This window comes from Ilyonectria robusta (assembly GCF_021365365.1).
Source record: "Ilyonectria robusta strain PMI_751 chromosome Unknown BGZ61scaffold_3, whole genome shotgun sequence".
NCBI lineage: Eukaryota > Fungi > Ascomycota > Sordariomycetes > Hypocreales > Nectriaceae > Ilyonectria > Ilyonectria robusta.
In genome coordinates, this window is record NW_025764437.1 from 1146288 (window position 1) to 1164098 (window position 17811).

The 17811-nt window shown below is 53.0% G+C and overlaps 6 protein-coding genes across 6 annotated transcripts; 4 read left to right on the forward strand and 2 right to left on the reverse strand.

Annotated features, from left to right (window-relative positions):
• The first annotated feature begins 901 nt into the window (after positions 1-901).
• On the forward strand, positions 902-3253 carry BGZ61DRAFT_514056 (general substrate transporter). The gene is made up of 4 exons (XM_046252197.1): positions 902-1211; positions 1278-1773; positions 1850-2823; positions 2883-3253. Exons 1-4 carry the CDS (start codon positions 1155-1157, stop codon positions 2994-2996), a joined length of 1641 nt encoding a protein of 546 aa, XP_046109426.1. The 5' UTR covers positions 902-1154; the 3' UTR covers positions 2997-3253.
• Positions 3254-3536: 283 nt separating this feature from the next.
• Positions 3537-4088, forward strand: BGZ61DRAFT_473351 (uncharacterized protein; the record flags this gene model as incomplete). Its single annotated transcript, XM_046248445.1, has 1 exon — positions 3537-4088. One exon carries the CDS (start codon positions 3537-3539, stop codon positions 4086-4088), a length of 552 nt encoding a protein of 183 aa, XP_046109427.1.
• Positions 4089-4383: 295 nt separating this feature from the next.
• On the reverse strand, positions 4384-5556 carry BGZ61DRAFT_490541 (aquaporin-like protein; the record flags this gene model as incomplete). The annotated part of the gene is made up of 4 exons (XM_046250340.1): positions 4384-5016; positions 5073-5295; positions 5374-5431; positions 5520-5556. The coding sequence occupies 4 exons, from the start codon at positions 5554-5556 to the stop codon at positions 4384-4386; spliced, it is 951 nt and encodes a 316-aa protein (XP_046109428.1).
• A 2691-nt stretch (positions 5557-8247) lies between these two features.
• Positions 8248-11089, reverse strand: BGZ61DRAFT_382218 (uncharacterized protein). Its single transcript, XM_046242659.1, has 6 exons — positions 10877-11089; positions 10568-10823; positions 10014-10504; positions 9788-9854; positions 9354-9606; positions 8248-9301 (listed from the first exon to the last, which is right to left on the reverse strand). Exons 1-6 carry the CDS (start codon positions 10912-10914, stop codon positions 8409-8411), a joined length of 1998 nt encoding a protein of 665 aa, XP_046109429.1. The 5' UTR covers positions 10915-11089; the 3' UTR covers positions 8248-8408.
• A 1027-nt stretch (positions 11090-12116) lies between these two features.
• BGZ61DRAFT_127360 (P-loop containing nucleoside triphosphate hydrolase protein) lies at positions 12117-13540 on the forward strand. Its single transcript, XM_046237108.1, has 3 exons — positions 12117-12338; positions 12427-12556; positions 12612-13540. Exons 1-3 carry the CDS (start codon positions 12286-12288, stop codon positions 13380-13382), a joined length of 954 nt encoding a protein of 317 aa, XP_046109430.1. The 5' UTR covers positions 12117-12285; the 3' UTR covers positions 13383-13540.
• A 999-nt stretch (positions 13541-14539) lies between these two features.
• Positions 14540-17162, forward strand: BGZ61DRAFT_343584 (family 2 glycosyl hydrolase; the record flags this gene model as incomplete). Its single annotated transcript, XM_046239612.1, has 2 exons — positions 14540-15049; positions 15111-17162. 2 exons carry the CDS (start codon positions 14540-14542, stop codon positions 17160-17162), a joined length of 2562 nt encoding a protein of 853 aa, XP_046109431.1.
• Between the last annotated feature and the right edge of the window lie 649 nt (positions 17163-17811).

A 17811-nucleotide genomic window follows, 5' to 3' on the forward strand; every position in this document is an offset into this window, starting at 1 on the left:
CTACGACAATAACAGTACTCTCCTCCGATGACCTGATCCCCCACATGCTTGTTGATTGTTGTTCGAGTAACCTCGTCTAAATCGACATTCACACCAAACTCATCCCGGTCGCCTTTCCGCATTGGGACATTCCGTGCTCGGAACTTCATCTCCCGTGGCCTAGTTGAGAAAGGAGCCATGTGCACCACTTCAAGCACATCGATTAGTGAATTTACACTACGGGATGAGATTGCCGCGATGGATCATAAAAAAAGGTATCATGTGCGTCCACTGTGTGGACCAGAGGTTCTCATCTCCACGAGTTAGTGACCTTGTTTCATCATTGGCTAGAGTTCGCATCCAGTTCATCGTCTCTGGGTGAGACTGGGAATTTTGAGATCTGAATGTCACCACCGCAACTTACACTGTGTGACCCTTGCTGTGTTATGGAATTGGCTTGCGTTGTCTTTCATGCAGAACAATGGCAAAGACAACGCAGTTAATTCAGGAACATCCGTTCTCCACCCGTGTGTTTTGATCACACTTTCGTAGAACCACTGTTTCGGGACGAAAGACCCCCCCTGCCTGTGGTCCCAAGCATCGATCAAGCAGTCCCCGGAGCCGGCCTTCTCTTCAACGAGGTTAGGCCAAATGTGCATGGTACTTCTCTCAAAGGAGGGTCCATACTGGTCCCCGACCACCCAACCCACCCACCCGACTAACTGATCTACGCGGGGTTGCTCCTGCCGCAACCCTTGCGGTGGTGCGGGGACCCCAGCCGCCAGGCTACCTGCTATGAGGTGACGGTCGGTGCTTCCTGCCGAATTTCCGCCAACGGTGTCACAATCGTTGCTCCTGCTAGCAACAAATGAGTCTTAGCAGGCGCTGCATTAGAATCGGAAGTACAAGGTTCCTGTGGCTTGAGCTTGGACGGAAGCGACCTCCGTCTCGACTTCCACTTTCATTCACGACCCTGCATCGACAGGATGCCACTCATTGATAAATAATTTCCTCCCTCCCCCATAATTGTTCTTCTATTATCTCCCAGAGCACCTCTAACCTTCACTCCCATCTCGCACCAGTTGGTCTTGAGATTGGTTGTTCTATCGACTTGCAACGTTGCACCCCATCCCACACACAGACACCCGGCGGATTAGCCAACATCCTCGAGGACCATGTCTGAAAAAATCGCCCAGTCGAATCTAGAGCCGGTCCATGATGATGGAGAAAAGGTACGTGCTTCCACGCTGGATGACTCCCATCATCACTTGAGATTCTAACTCTAACGCCTTCTACAGAAGGAGGTGAAGACCCATGTGGTCACGGGTAACGAGGCCTTCAACGAGGCCATGCTTAAGGAGCCCCCGAATGCTTGGTCTAAAGCCCAGCTCTTCGTCTATGCCTTTTCCGTCGTTGGATTCTTCTGCAGTACCATGAACGGTTACGATGGTTCACTCATCAACAATCTGCTCCAGAACAAATGGTTCAAGGAAACGTACAACATTGAAAATGACGGTCTCTGGGCCGGCATTGTCTCTTCCATGTACCAGATCGGTGGTGTTGTTGCCCTCCCCTTTGTCGGTCCATCCATCGATGGCTTCGGTCGTCGCGTAGGTATGCTCATTGGTGCTCTCATCATCATTGTCGGTACCATCATCCAGGGCACATCGAATTCGATGGGTCAGTTCATGGGAGGTCGCTTTTTGCTCGGCTTTGGTGTCTCCATTGCAGCCTCGGCCGGTCCCATGTATGTCGTTGAAATCAACCACCCTGCATTCCGTGGTGTTGTCGGTGGTAAGTATCTACTTCAGTAAACATTTTTACTGTGATGCATGGATCTGCTAACACGCTCATGTTTAATCTTTTCCAGCCATGTACAATACTCTTTGGTTCAGTGGTGCCATTATTTCTGCTGGTTCCGCTCGAGGCGGTCTCAACACAGGAGGAGACTACTCCTGGCGCCTTATCACCTGGCTGCAGGCTCTTTTCTCTGGTCTAATCGTTCTCCTCTGCATGCTTATTCCCGAGTCTCCTCGATGGCTTTACGTCAACAACAAGCAGGACCAGGCTAAGGCAGTTCTGGCCAAGTATCACGGCGAAGGAAACCCCGAGTCTGCTTGGGTTAAGCTCCAGCTTCACGAGTACGAGGAGTGTCTAGACCTGGACGGTGCCGACAAGCGCTGGTGGGATTACCGGGCGTTGTTCCGCAACCGAGCTGCCGTATACCGTTTGACTTGCAACGTTGTTGTTTCCATCTTCGGTCAGTGGGCAGGAAACGCCGTGCTGTCGTATTTCCTCGGATCGGTTCTCGACACCGCCGGCTACACTGGAAGCATCGCACAGGCCAACATCACTCTTATCAACAACTGTCAACAGTTTGCCTTTGCTATTCTCGGAGCCTGTCTGGTTGACAGAATTGGCCGCCGCCCATTGCTTCTGTTCTCCTTCACTGGATGCACCGTCGTGTGGCTTGGAATGACGATCGCGTCATCTGAGTTCGCCAAATCCTACGCAGGAATTGATGAAAATGATAAGGCTATCTACACCAACCACGCTGCTTCCAAGGCATCTTTGGCCATGATCTTCATCTTTGGTGCGATTTATTCCGTCGGTATTACTCCCCTCCAGGCCCTGTACCCTGTCGAGGTTCTCTCCTTCGAGATGCGAGCCAAGGGCATGGCCTTCTCCAACCTGGCGGTCAATGCTGCTGGTCTCCTAAACCAGTTTGCCTGGCCTGTTTCCATGGAAAAGATTGGCTGGAAGACCTACATTGTATTCACTATCTGGGATGCAATCCAAGTCTTGGTGGTTTACGTACTGATTCCCGAGACCAAGGGTCGTACTGTAAGTTTTCTTATCTTGGTGTTTCCTCTGACGCACACGCTAATAAAAATACCCGACAGCTTGAGGAACTTGACGAGATCTTCGCGGCAAAGAATCCTGTCAAGACGTCAACCACGAAGAAGATTTTGGCTGTCGATAGGTACGGAGATGTTGTAAATATCCAGGACGCGTAAAGGGACATGGAATTTGATACAGCTCTGTGCATTTCTTACCTTCGCAGTTAATCCCCGAGTCTGCAGTATCTGCCCATATCTGTCTATCGGGATTCATTCAAAGATTAGTACAGCTTGCATTTTTAGGTCTCTAAATATGAACCCGATGATTATTTTACTGCTTTAAATGCCTGTGCTGCGTTGCATTGCCCGGGATTAAGGTTGAGAAACCACCTTGCCATGAATGGCTCAGGATATGAAAACGCCTCATTGTTTTGGGTAAACATGAGGAATTAGGATAAAAATTACTCAACGACCAGTGTGATATTATTGTACTGAAACGTATGAGTGAACTTAAGGTGTTGGTTGAAAGTTGGCCAGGGCATGGGTGGGCGCCAAACATGGCTTAGTGGCTGCGGCATGGCCCCTGGATTGATGTTGCATCAAGGGGTTGTATAATTACCATCGCCAACAACAAGAACTGAGCAGGAAACGCGCGTCTTCTCCTTTCTCCTTTCTCTCTTGGCATCACCCGCTCACCAAAAAACACGGCAATTCAGAATGGCGGAAGTCAACACTCGCCTGAGAGCAACGGGCTTCGGCCTCTGGGCCTTTGTTTTTGCCTTCCTCTTCGCCAGCTTTTCTGACCGAACTTGGACGCAGAATCTATTGGTTACGATCCCACACTACACCCTGTCATTCAGCATGGAGCTTTTTCTCCTCTTCAAATTGGCCCATTACCTGCCGAAAACCACCTCTCGCACAACCGAATGGCACGACTTCTTCTACGAGTCGAAGGAGGGATCCTGGGTGTTGGTGGCGCTATGCACAGTTTGGCTCTTCAACCTTTCAGGCGTCGTCTTGCTTTGCGTCGGCGATATGTTGTTTGCGGGACGTATCGGCGGGATCGTGGGCGCATTTGCCAAAAGCAGCATCATTGCGTCCATCTTCACTGGTTTGATTGTGTGGTTCGGCCCCTTCTATCTGCTGTTCTTGATGGCTTGGCTGTTCTGGACGGGAGCCAAGGCATTCTGGAGGGTTGCAGGAGGACCAAGTATTAGACTAGACCTAGATGAAGAGGAGCCCAGCTTGGGCTTCATGGGACGCAACTGAGATTAAATGCATTGTATATTATAAAGATTGTTAGTTGGCCATCTTCTTGAGGCCTCAAGGTATACCACTCCACCAGAGAAACAAAACCCCATTCCTTCCTCCTTTCATTCTATGCTTATCCGTTATTGCCGTGTCCCTGACCCTCCGATGCTATGCATTGCGCAGTGAGACGGTCTCATATTACGCAGAACCACAATATACCAAATTTCACATTTCGTTCGAGAGCGTGGCCAGCTCGCATGTCAGATGCATGTCGATAAGGGCCTTGATGGTAGTGGTCTCCGCCGAGAACCACTCACATGGTGGGGCTCATCTGGCCGTCAAGAACGCTGTCGTTCCTCCGGTGGGGAGACCTAGGCTTGGGAACGTCATCAAGACGAGCGCCGGGAGGCATCGACCTCTCGTCAGGTCGGATGTGGAAGCTGCTTGCCTTTTCCACGTCGGAATCCTGTCCAGGGTTGGCATTCTGGTACTCGAGCCACTTGAAGGTGGTGTACACGAGGAAGGCTAAGCAGGAGCCCATGCAGGGGCCCAGCCAGTAGATCCAGTGGTAATTGACGAAGCCAGTGATGACAGCAGGGCCGAAAGATCGGGCAGGGTTGATGGATGTGCCAGTCCAGTTGGTCGCAGCGATGTGGGCAATGAAGACTGAAATACCAATGCCAATGGGGGCAAGGAAAGTACCACGGTGCTTCTCAACGGCAAGGAAGTAGACCGTCAGGACGAGCTGTGCCGTGAGGAACATCTCAATGAAGAGACCCTGTGCCGTACTAGCACCACCTCCAAGTTTATTGGCAACACCGAGGGGGCCGGGAAGCAGACCATCGGTAACAGCAGCGGCGGCGATGGCGGCGACGAGTTGGGTGGGAACGATGGCGAGGCCACGAAGAGGCGTGACAGCACCGACAAGGACTAGACCTAGGGTGACCTAAGACGCAAAACATTAGCCACTCGATTCATTCATTGATATCATGCCTTTCTTACAGCTGGGTTGAACATTCCACCCGTAACGCGATAGAAGATCCAGACATTGACGGCCAAGGCAGTTCCGAAGGAGCATGCAATGTACATGAGACTGAAGGGCAGCAGGGGTGCGTTTGGGTCTGAGGGATCGTTGGTGAGGAGAGCAGTCTGGGTGCCAATAAAGGAGAGAAGAAGGAACATGAATGTTCCACAGAACTCTCCAAAGAGAATAACAACAAGATTCCTAGCGGAGGCATGGACCGAATGGCGGCTTCCGCCAGGTGCTGTCTGGGCCTTCTGGCCGTTTGGATGTCTGTTGAACATTGCAGAAGGGGAATTCACTCTTGGAACTTGGAATAGTGGTGATGTAGGGAGGGAGTCTGGGGTATCAGTGAAGGCTTGTCAATGAGATGTGGTTGCTTGCCGATGAACCACACCTCTGGAGGGACGGCGATAGGGTTAATATACCCTCGGACGAGAAGTAAAGGTGCTCGTCATTCTCCATCTGTATGTAGACCGGCTGGTACCAAGAGGGCTAGTCCCTTGAGGCCATCGATCAAGCTGGGGGTGTGTATAAGAGCCCTGACGGTACTACGTACAGTGAACCACAGCTCCTCCACTCCCTCCTCCTACGGTGGTGTTACCCACGAGATGCAAGTTCAAGCCATCACACCCATGGCCCTTCCCCGAAACACGGAATCACACCGGGGTATGATCGATATTTTCCACATGCTGTCCCTAGTCTCTTTGCGGACTCTGGGGGCAGGGTATTTGGTCTTTATCCGGAATAGATTCACAACGAGGATTCCGTGCAAACACCGGGAAGAAAAATTCGGGATCGATTCGGCGGTGTGAAAAAGCTCAGATCCGGTGTTCACACTGTACCAAACAAAGAGCTCTTTGACTTTGAGGGAGGCGTACTTGCGGCGCCCTTAGGAGACGGTTCACGATGCCCTCTTCGCTAGTATGAAAGCATAAGCGACTCCACACATCGAATCATGTCGCCTCCTCCACGAGGCACACTGTGGATCGTCTTAAGCGAGGCATCGAAAACGGATTGTCCATGCAAATACTCCATTTACTTGCCGCAGTGGAGCCGCTGACTCCGGATCTAACAAAGCTAGATCGAGACCTGGCCATCTTATTTTGAAGAATGCAGAGATATTGGAGCCAACGTTGGAATGTCTCGGAGCCGACGCGCTAGTCCAGAACAAAAATACACGATATTGCCGGCGCCGCTTCAGCCAGCCCAGCTTCAGCCAGCCCAATTGACTTGCTGGAAAGACATCCCCACATCAGACCATACTCTACGAATGAGCACCGCGGTAAACATGTGCCTTTGCCAAGTATACTAGCCAGTATCAGCCAGCGTCAGCTAGGGTATAACGGGTTGGGGATGGCTTCCATATAGTTCGGCTGTGCATACGCACTTCTCAGCACCTCCAAATTGTCACCCTAGGCCGAATCAGGCCCAGGGAGCTATTCGGACCTTGCGGCGTCTTACGCACGCAAGGGAGGTGTCATACATGTGTGTTGGTGCCTTCGTCGCTCCGTGGACTCACCTGCCCGTACACGGGGTGCACACACACGAGCTGACTGTGGACCAGGCAAATGTCACCGGTGACGCCCGGATACGGGTACACTCCATGTATGACGACTGAGGCATAGGGCCGAGACAATGTAACAAACTCGGGGAGCTCTCGAGTCTCTGTGCTAGCTCCCTCCCTCCGCGGACAATAACATCTCCAAGGCCGAAAGGTTCAATTGAACTGGTGGAGCGATCGGATGAATTGGAGGTTTCATATGATTTGAGTTGCGCCAAGGAACGCCCATCGCTCATTCAACTCGAGAGGGTGCGAGTCCCGGAGAGCACCCTCCGTAGCGGCAACTCGTCTTGGCACTCGGCACGCGTACGGAGACACCGGGTACCAGACGATGATGGGACGACGCTGCTGCAACTCGGTGCCTCATGGCGAGCGTACGTTACTGCACAGATGCGGATCCAGCGAGTGAGTTGCGGGCCCAACGGGAGTGGCGAGGATGCTTTGTGGGACATAGCTCAGTTGGGTGCTGAACGTAGTACTTACTGGTCATGACCATATCGTTGGCAACGCGGCAATTCGATGCTGCACGATCTTGTGTTTGTGCTTGTAGCGTGGCTGTACGACAAATTTCGTACGTACATAGGATCTCTGTGGCGTCTACGTTCTTAAATCGGGGGTTGTGAGATCATGACAGTCGACCTACAATGCGCTAGGACATCAGACAACAGAAAGACCCTTGCGACAAAAACAATTATTTAATCTCCGGGCCGTCTTCCCCTCAAAGTAATGCGGAAGTAAATTCCATTGCTTCGGTTATGTCACAATACAAACCTCGACTTCAGATGTCTCACACCCCCCCTCCACAAATATCTCCTCTTCACCCGCCAACTCACCCGCCTCCCAACTGTGCCGTCCCGTAGTAAAGATCACGTACATGGTCAGCTGCAGACTCGAACTTTATCTAGTTTTCTCCGAAGATGGACTAGGCGGCATGATAAGGATTGGCTTTACGTTGATTTCGTAGGGCGACGCTTTGGGTGGGGAGTGAGGATTGATAAATGATAAGTGAGAGTGAGTTGTGTCGTCATCAATGGGTAGTACAGCAGCTGCACTACAATGGAACATGGGGTTCGCGGAGTGCCATCCGCTCGCCGGTCGCCGGATTTGCCAATTAAGGCTTTGGGGGGCCTCAAAAACTTCGGAAGCCTGAGTTAGGTATTAAGAGTGTGCATCCGCATACTTCGCGACATCTCAGGGTATGGAGGCTCTGTTAGACATGGGATGCTGTCAATGCACCGTCGATCAAACGGTTCAAACTCCAACGCCGGGATATTCCTCGAAATACGGTACCCTCCAGATGCGGGTGCGAGATCGCTTAGTGGCGAGCTGACATCCCTGTTCCCAGCATTCAGCGGTCACAAGCGCTCAGACTCCGTAGTCACGCATCTACCGGCATGTATCACCTGCAAAAGCGGATAGGTTAGAGGTCGAGACGTCCCTGTGGCGAGCTGAGGAGACGAACACATCCCAACGCTAGCTTGAGCCGGCGGGAACGAGGGGACCCATGCCCAATAAACAAAGAAAAAAGAAAAGAAGCCGGGTCGAGAACACTACCAGGGCTTCTAACACAACGATTGAGAGTAGGGATGAACACTTCAATCAGTTACGAGGTTTGCGGGCAGCGGATAATACGGCTCGGACCGCTTCGTCCAGGGTCCTCGGACTATTGATCACAGACTATCGATCCTAGCTCGTCATCATCTAGTCGTTTTCTATCAAATAATGCGATGCCAGCACTGACCCCGGCCTGGGTCTAGATCAGGGGAGTCTCCAGCGGCTCTCCGGCCTCCCAGCGGTTGATGTTGTCGACCTGCTGCGCATACCACGACCCGAGCGTCGCCTCTTCCACGTAGCCCGTGTGTGGCGTCAACAAGACCTCACTCGACCCATCCTTACCCCAGTTCTTGTTCCTCCACTCGCTGTCGGCCGGCAGCGGCTCCAGGTTGAAAACATCCAATGCAGCTCCCCGGATTCGACCCGCCTTGAGGTGGTCGAGCAGGTCCCTTTCCACAATCAGTGGGCCACGAGACGTGTTGATGAGAAAAGATGACTGCTTCATCTTGCCCAGGTCTTCTGACGTGACCAGCCCCCGAGAGCGGTCTGATAGGACGATGTGAACGGAAATAACGTCGGCCGCGCCAAAGAGCTCGTCTCGGCTTACCGCCTTGAACGTCTTCTCGCCATCTGCGTCTTCCACCGGCAGACCTTGATCCCTGGCCCTCTCATCCGCAGCGTCCTGGGTAAGGTTGGTGCTCCATGCAATAACACGCATGCCAAACGCGGTGCTCATGATCTTCGCGACGTTGGCACCTAACCGGCCGAGTCCAAGAATGCCCAAAGTCTTCCCTTTGAGGCCCGTGGCGAACCCTGTCTGCCAAGCACCCTCTTTCACGGCCGCATCATCTCTGGCAATGCCTCGAGTGAGTGCCAGAATCAGGGTGACGCAGTGCTGCGTAGTGCTGTCCGTCCCCGCCGCCTTCGTGTCCGCGCGATTCTTGTCTACGGTGCCGGCAACTGGAATTCCACGCTCTTTGAATGCCTCCAAATCGAGTGCTTTGTTTCGCACGCTGGTGGAAAGAAAGAGCTTGAGCGCGGGCAGTTGGGCGATCAGATCTGCGGGGAATGGCGTTCTCTCCCGCATACAACCTGAGTGACATAATTCAGCTTATGTTTCACAACATCCAGACTCGATACCTACAAATGATCTCGAAAGGCTCGAGCCGCTTGACCAGGGCATCCTTGATTGACTGTGGCGTATCGGGTTGATTGTACGGCAGGAGGGTGTCTTTGATGGAGGTGACCTCATACTTGGCCGAGTCTAATTTGTTGAAGTGAGGATCGGAGAAGCCTTGATAGTCATCAAGGACTGCCACCTTGATAGGAGCCATGGTGCGAATATCGAATGATCTGGTGATGGTGTAGTTTCTGAGATGACAATAACCCAGCCGGAGCTAGGATAAACGGTTACCCTGCACAGTAACTCAACGCACCTCCCGTGGGACTTACACTGTGCAAACCACGAAGTTGGTCAAGTAGTTGACGACTTTTACCTATCATCTCACTCCGAAAATTATTACAACGTGAGTTTCAATCATGAAGTCGACAGTTTATAGGGTTTGAGGGGGTGATTACCAATCGCCCGGTTTTCGGAATGGCCATCATCGTGTCTAGCCGAAATAGCCGACTCCAAGTTACGCGGCTGCCCAGTGAAGCCGATTTCTCCCATAGAGTAGGATCACGAACTCGATCTTCCGAGGTATTATTCCACACGTCAGAAAAATGTTAGGACTAGTGTATGGGGATTGAATTTATTCCCTGGTTTAATTCAAGTGAAAGATATCTACTGTATTGGTGTCACATTTTGCTCGGCATCCTCATTGCGCCATCCAGTCTGATGACGACCCCATTCAACATGACGTTCTCAATCCCCTGTCGGACCAACTGGGCAAACTCGGCCGGTTGACCCGCCCTTTTAGGGAACTCCATTGCACCCTCAAGACTCTTCTTCACTTTCTCCGGCATCATGCTCGTCATCCGACTGTCAAACAGACTAGGCGCAATCGTCACGACTCGGATGCCATAGCGCGCTAGGTCACGCGCCATCGGCAACGTCATGGCCGTCACAGCGCCCTTGCTGGCAGAGTACGACACCTGGCCCTTTTGTCCATCAAAGGCAGCTGACGATGCCACCATGATGATGACGCCGCGTTCTGAGTCTGGGCCGACCGGGTCAGCTTTGGCGAGATGCTCAAGGGTCTGGCGGACAAGGTCGATGGTGCCGCGCAGGTTGACATTCAAGACGAAGTCAAAGTCGTCGAGACTGAAGGCTTTTCCGTGCCGATCAAGCATCTAACAGCAACATCAATCAGTTCTCACTCACGGCTTGGAATTTCCAGAAGATGCATCACATACAGTCGCAGGCGTTGAAACGCCGGCCGCGGGGATGACACCTCCCAAGGGCTTGTTCGTCTGTTTGCTCCATTCCGCGGCGCCTTGGACGGCGCTTGCAATGCTTTCCGTCTCGAGCACGTTGCAGACAAAGAATTTGGCAGAGGATGATAACTCCTTGACCACCTCCTCGCCATTCTCCTCATTCATGTCGAAGATGGCAGCATTGCCTCCATTTTTGCAGATTTCCTCGACGCAGGCCCTCCCAAGGCCAGACGCGCTGGGGATGATGTCAGCACGTGAAAGCGACGGCGAGAGCCGATGAATACTGACCCGCCGGAGACGATGAAGGTTCGGCCCTCGATCTTCATTTTAGAGTAATGCCTGACTGGCTGATGGGAAATTACAAGCCCTAACGGGATGTGAAAGATGGCGATGGCTTAGATGCTGAGTTGATGGTGGAATCTCCGAATTATTTAAGACACGCGGGGCGGATCAAGACGTCGTGGCTGGCGGCCGAGGCTCAATTTCGGCAAAGGTCAGCCGCTCAACCACAACATCAACATTATTCATCAATTGCTTGAATCACTACATAAATCGAGAAATAATATAAAAAATATTGCTTAAACCCGAGACTTCAGATAGTAGTATTATGAGGTAGCATGTGTACCTACATCTATCCGTGATTCCATGGGGTGAGGGTAAATCCCGTGTAAGACGAGACCTCAGCCTCTTCAAGATCACCTCCAAAATATGTCCGACGAATCGTTGATTCTAGTGAAGGGTTTCATTTGGTCTGTGTACCCCAGGACCCTAGTCAGACATTAAGATGTCTCCAAACGCAGATCAAACACAGGCGTGATGCGTTGTAAAAAAAGGACCTCGGTCGATCGATACTCACTTAGTACCGCATCTGGACATGCTTGAGGGGAATGCATTTCAATTGCTAGAGGAACAAGGAACTATTCACCACAAGGGCTGTGAGCTGCAGGTATTATATTTAGACTTGAGTTGGGATTAGGTTGAAGCCGAGGTTGAAGATGGAGTCCCATGTGTGCAATTTCAACTGTTAAGTGTGGATAAATAAGTGGTTCGACACGATCCCCTCCGGAAGTTTGGGTGATTGATGATGTAGACTGCTCTCAGCGAAATGACGTCCAGAATTTAGATTCCGCGTACTTCGTACTTACTCGGTGCCCATTGTGTGGTTGGTTCGAGCGCCACCTCTTCACGTAATCACTGCCAACGGTGGCCCACCCGTTTCGCAGGGGTCGCACGGCGCTATATTATAGGGCGATTCCAGGCGGCCCATCCCTGTCGCTGTCGTCAGGCCTCCCGATAACCAGCCAAGGGCAGCAGCCAAGTCGGTGATGCGTCCCACCTGAGATACATTCGTACATCATCGCAATCTAGCCCACACATGCCCCGATAAGCCAAGTTTTCCCCGGTTTCCTGGCTCATTCTATTCATCCGCCATCTCCCTGCTCGTCAGCATTGTTCTCGACGCATCTCTCGAAGTCGCGCCCCTCCGAACGCCGCGACGCGACCCGTACATGCAGCATTATTCGAGCCCTCGAGCAGGACCCATCTGCGACGTCCGACCACCGCAATGACGAGACCACGCCGGTCGTCGGGTGCGAGCGAAGAGAGCTCAGGGACCGCCCGGGAGCAGGTACGCACGCGACAGATTTGCCAGCCGCGGTGATATAGGCCCGCTGACATTGACCAAGGAGCTGGGGAGCATGTATGATTACTTGGCCAAGATCATACTGTTGGGCCCTAGTGGAACGGGGAAGTAGGTTCACCGTCTTGTAGCGCAACGCAACGTCCCTGACGCGGCGACCGCATGAGGAACCCAGACTGACTGAATATTTGGCGCATAGGTCGTGTCTCCTGCATCGCTTTGTCAAGAATGAGTGGAGGGTCCTGTCGTCGCAGACCATCGGCGTCGAGTTTGCGAGCAAAATTATCAGAGTGGGCACCGGATCGCGGCGGAAACGCATCAAGCTACAGGTAATGACCATTCCTACCATGCCGCCACCGAGGAGGAATTCTAACGGACCGATAGCTCTGGGATACCGCCGGTACCGAACGTTTCCGATCCGTCTCTCGCTCGTACTATCGAGGCGCTGCTGGCGCTATTCTCGTCTACGACCTCACTTCGCATGCCTCCTTCCGCGCCCTTCAACCATTTATCAACGATGCCCGAGCGCTCGCGTCTCCGAACCTAAGCGTCATGCTCGTTGGGAACAAGCTGGATCTTGCGACTGACACGCTGATCGACACAAGCCTGCCACCAGCGACCCCAAATAGCGTCTCCTCCATGGCTGGTGGCGCAGGAGGAAGCTCATATTCTACCTCAGTATCGACAAATGCCGATGGAACTACGACTAGGGATCGTGGCGCCTCGATCGGAGCCAGTGCACATCAAAGAGCGAGCATCGCACCGGAAGGCCGGGAGGTGACGAGGGCGGAGACAAGTCGGTGGGCAAGCACTGCAGGCATTTCGGTCGTCACGGAAGCCAGCGCATTCAACGGGGAGGGCGTGGATGAGATCTTTGGCCGACTGGCGAGGATGATTCTTACCAAGATTGAGCTTGGAGAGATCGACCCGGACGACCCTGCGAGCGGAATCCAATACGGCGACAGTGGAGGTTGGAACACAGCCAGCGATGGAGGCAGCATCAAGAGCTCCATGACGGGCGCCACGGTTGACGATGGCCTCGCCGGGCTTCGGAGGAGACGAAAGGCGAAGAATCGCCCGCAGAATTGGGGCATCCGGGAATGGGAAGAGGTCTTCACCCTGAGCAACAGGAGGAGGGGTGGCAACTGTTGTTAATGATTTCCTTTTGGACTCTTTTCTTCCTTTCTTCTTTTCTCTTCTTCCTTTCGTTCCGTTCATGTTTGGAGCTCAAGGGGTCTGGGACGGGTCATTGCGGGAAACGGTGGTATGCCTTGGCTGTACAGTGTTTGGGGATATTACTTGGAAGCATTCGTTCTTGAAGCGTCTGGGGCGTTGGGCATAGATGACGACTGTAGGTGTCGAGATGGATCCGATCTGGATTTTGGTTCTTCTTCGCTTGCTGAAGGTACATAGATACGGGCTTAGGCCACGTATATAATTTCAAACAATCGCTGAAACGGACTGTGGTCCGTCATATTTTGTAACAGAAACAGGCGGTGGTGTTGCAACGTGTCATGGTGATGAGATGAGGTCTGACGGCGGGGAATAACGGAGTCGGGGTGACGGCACACTTCCCTGGTGATCGCCGAGAAGAGCACGGAAAACGGAAGACGGGGGACGGAGTCAGAAGACGGAAGACAGAAGACATGGCATCATGGCGACGGGGTCATGGAGACCAGGTGAGGGTTGAGGCTCTCACGAGACTCCATCTGGCGACGGAACGTCTCCCTCCGGGCTTGGGCCATACGGATTCGGACAAGCGCATATAGGCTCAGGACAGTAGGCAGTGCACCGCGAGTCCGCGACCCTTGCGCGGCAGCGAGTTACACGCCCTTGATACGAACTGACAAACAATGACAGTGGGGAAGAGACACGCCATGTGCCACGGTTACCAGGTTGAGAAGCTTGTCCCGCATTGGCTTCGGAAACACGGTGCGACGTTGCGGCCGGCGGTCGGCGCGTGTGCAGCGGCTAGCAACCACCGGGTTGTGTAAAGAAGGTATAAAAGCTGTGGCATCGTCCCGGGTGGCTTTCCCGTTGATCTTCTGGACTATCCGAGAGAGGAGGCATCGCACGATACGCTCCCTACTGCTTGTAAACTGAATCTCACTTTCGGCTCATCTTCGAACCCCTCACTGAATCTTGATGCGTCGCGGGGCATCACGCCTGCCACAGCTGACCCCCCAGTGAATACGCAGCAACCCCAAAGACCGCCTCAAGCTTGGATCTGGCATCTTCACCAAACAAACGTATTTCCTCCTATTGCAATCCAAGCATAATCTATCCTCACTGTCCCCCCTCACTATTTCCCCATGGCTCCTCGCACCGTCACGGCCATCGACAAGAACTGGCAATTCAGGCAGGCCGCCCACGACGACAGCACCTACTTGCCCGTCGGCCAGTTCCCAACCAACGTCCACCTTGACCTACTGCACAATAAAAAGATCCCCGACCCGTTCATTGGCAAAAATGAGCTTGATGTTCAATGGATCGGCGAGGTTGCCTGGGTTTACAAGACGACCTTTGCCGGCCAGAAAGTGCCCAAAGGCGCCAAGGCCGTTCTGGCGTTTGATGGCCTCGACACCTTCGCCACGGTGCGCCTAAACGGCAAGACGATCCTGGAGGCGGAAAACATGTTTCTTCCAGAGCGTGTGGATGTCACAGATGTGCTAGCACAGGATGGTGATAATGAACTGGAGATTACTTTCGACAGTGCCTACCTCCGCGGCTGGAAGCTTGTTGAGGAGCATCCGGACCACAAGTACATCTGCTGGAATGGCGATGATTCGAGGTTGGCCGTCCGCAAGGCGCAATATCACTGGGTGAGTTTTCGAATACCATTTCAACGCGCTCGTTTCTCCAATATGCTGACCAGTTTGAAAGGGATGGGACTGGGGCCCCGCCCTCTTGACCTGTGGTCCTTGGAGACCCATTTCCCTTGAGGTATATGACTCTCGCATCTCCGATCTTCACAACGAGATCAAGGTGGACGAATCTCTAAAGAGCGCCAAGGTGGTGGCCCGCGCTACGACAGAGGGCACAGCGTCCAAAGTGCAATTCAGCATTTCCCTAGATGGTACCGAAGTTGCATCCCAAACCGCAGATGTCCAGGACGGCAAGGCGGAGTCGACTTTTGAGATTGAGAACCCAGAGCTTTGGTACCCAGTCAGACACGGAAAGCAAACCATGTACACGGTCAAGGCCATTCTACTTTCGGAGACTGTCGAAGTGGACTCAGTGTCGAAGAGGATTGGCATTCGCAAGCTCGAGCTTGTCCAGCGACCGCTAAAGGAGCAGCCCGGCACCAGCTTCTTCTTCGAGGTCAACAACATCCCGATCTTCTGTGGCGGCAGCGACTGGATTCCCGCAGACAACTTCATCCCTCGTATTTCCAAGCAGAGATATTACGACTGGGTTAAGCTAGTGGCCGATGGCAATCAATTCATGATCAGAGTGTGGGGTGGCGGCATCTACGAAGAGGAAGCCTTCTACGACGCCTGCGACGAACTAGGCGTTCTGGTTTGGCAAGACTTCATGTTTGGCTGCGGAAACTACCCTTGTTGGCCAGAGCTGCTGAAGTCCATCGACCGCGAGGCCAGGGAGAATGTCAAGCTCCTGCGACATCACCCCAGCATTGCCATCTGGGCTGGCAACAACGAGGACTATCAGGTGGCCGAGAGCGACAATCTCACCTACGACTTTGACAACAAAGATGCTGAGAGCTGGCTGAAGACGGATTTCCCGGCTCGATACATCTATGAGAAGATCCTTGCGGACGTGTGCAAGGACCTCATCCCTGAGACGACGTACCACTATGGCAGTCCTTGGGGTGGCAACAAGACGACCGATCCCACTATTGGAGATATCCATCAATGGAATGTCTGGCACGGAAGCCAGGAAAAGTACCAGAACTTCGACAAGCTTGTCGGTCGTTTTGTGTCTGAATTCGGCATGGAGGCCTTCCCCAGCATCAAGACCATCGATGCGTATCTTCCACTGGGCAAAGATGATCCGGACCGCTTCCCGCAATCTTCGACTGTCGACTTCCACAACAAGGCAGATGGCCACGAGCGCCGCATTGCCCTCTATCTCGTAGAAAACATGCGATATGCCCCTGACCCGATAGAGCACTTCATCTACTGCACCCAGCTGATGCAGGCCGAGTGTCTTGCGTCAGCCTACAGACTCTGGAAGCGCGAGTGGCGTGGCCCCGGCAAAGAGTACTGCGGTGGTGCGCTTGTCTGGCAAATCAATGACTGCTGGCCCGTCACGTCCTGGGCTATATGCGACTACTACCTCAGGCCGAAGCACGCCTACTTCACAGTGAAGCGAGAGATGGCACCCATTTCCATCGGAATCAAGCGACAGGAGCACAAGCACCCCAAGGACAAGTATACTCGCGTTCACATCGAGACCAAGGTCCAGGTTGAGATTTGGGGCAGCAACCTGATGCTCGAAAACCTGACGGCGGACTGCGTCGTCAAGGCCTGGGATGTCGAGTCTGGCAAGGAAACCTTCTCTCAAACGGTCTCGCCGTCCATCCTACTGCCAAAGAACCGCTCCACCGAGATTTCGGTGCTCGATGTCCCCGTTGAGAAGCCCAACGCGGGTCTTGAGGGCCGCACCGTTGTTGCTGCCTACCTCTACCAAGAAGGCAAGCAGATTGCGCGTTATGTCAACTGGCCTGAGCCGCTCAAGTATCTGCACCTCCAAAAGCCCAAGTCTCTCCGGGCCGAGGTGGCCGACGACGGCAAGACTGTAGAGGTCAGCGCCGAGGTGCCCGTCAAGGGCCTGGCGCTGGAGTGCGAGGATGACGACGTCAAGTTCGAAGACAACTTGGTTGACATCGTTCCTGGCGAAGTAGTACGCGTCGGTGTGAGCGGTACCAAAAAAGGAACTGTCATCACGACGCAGTACTTGGGGATGATGAGTTAGGCCCATATATCGTTGGATGTGGAGTCTCCTATGGAACCTAGATAGGCCATGAGATTGACAGAGGCCACCTCTTGAAAGATTCAATAAAATAGCTTTTTCTATAACTTGTAAACTCCTGCAACCTTGATAGCCAGCAGAACTTATTATGTGCACGGATGGAGCGGGGCCAAGTTCTGAGCCTACCGGGGACGGAACGGCCCCACTATCGCCGAAGTGATGTACGGAGCCAAAAGTCCGATCCTCCCAGGGAAGCTGACACTGCACTCATTTATGAATCTGGCCAAGGTACGACTCATTTTTGGAATATCGACACATGACGTGCTTTTAGATAGCGTAGCCGTGCTTCAAAGATTATGTCATGTCTCACCAAAAACTTGGATAGGATTGTGGGTAAGAAGTGGGAAGCCCCGGTTCTGTTGATCATCTTCAGTCTGGCCATGTTTCACTCCCAATCCGTTTCAATACTAATCAATTCAGGTATAACTACGTCATAGATGCCGATATTACTTGCAGAGCCGGTTCTAGAGTTGTCATCGTGTTGGGAACAGTACGGTTCAGTGTCGGTTGTCCTGCAGGAGCGTGGCGCCCAGCAGCGGGTTCTGTCAGTAGAGGTCTGTACATATTTCCCACCAGTCGTTTCAGGTTAATT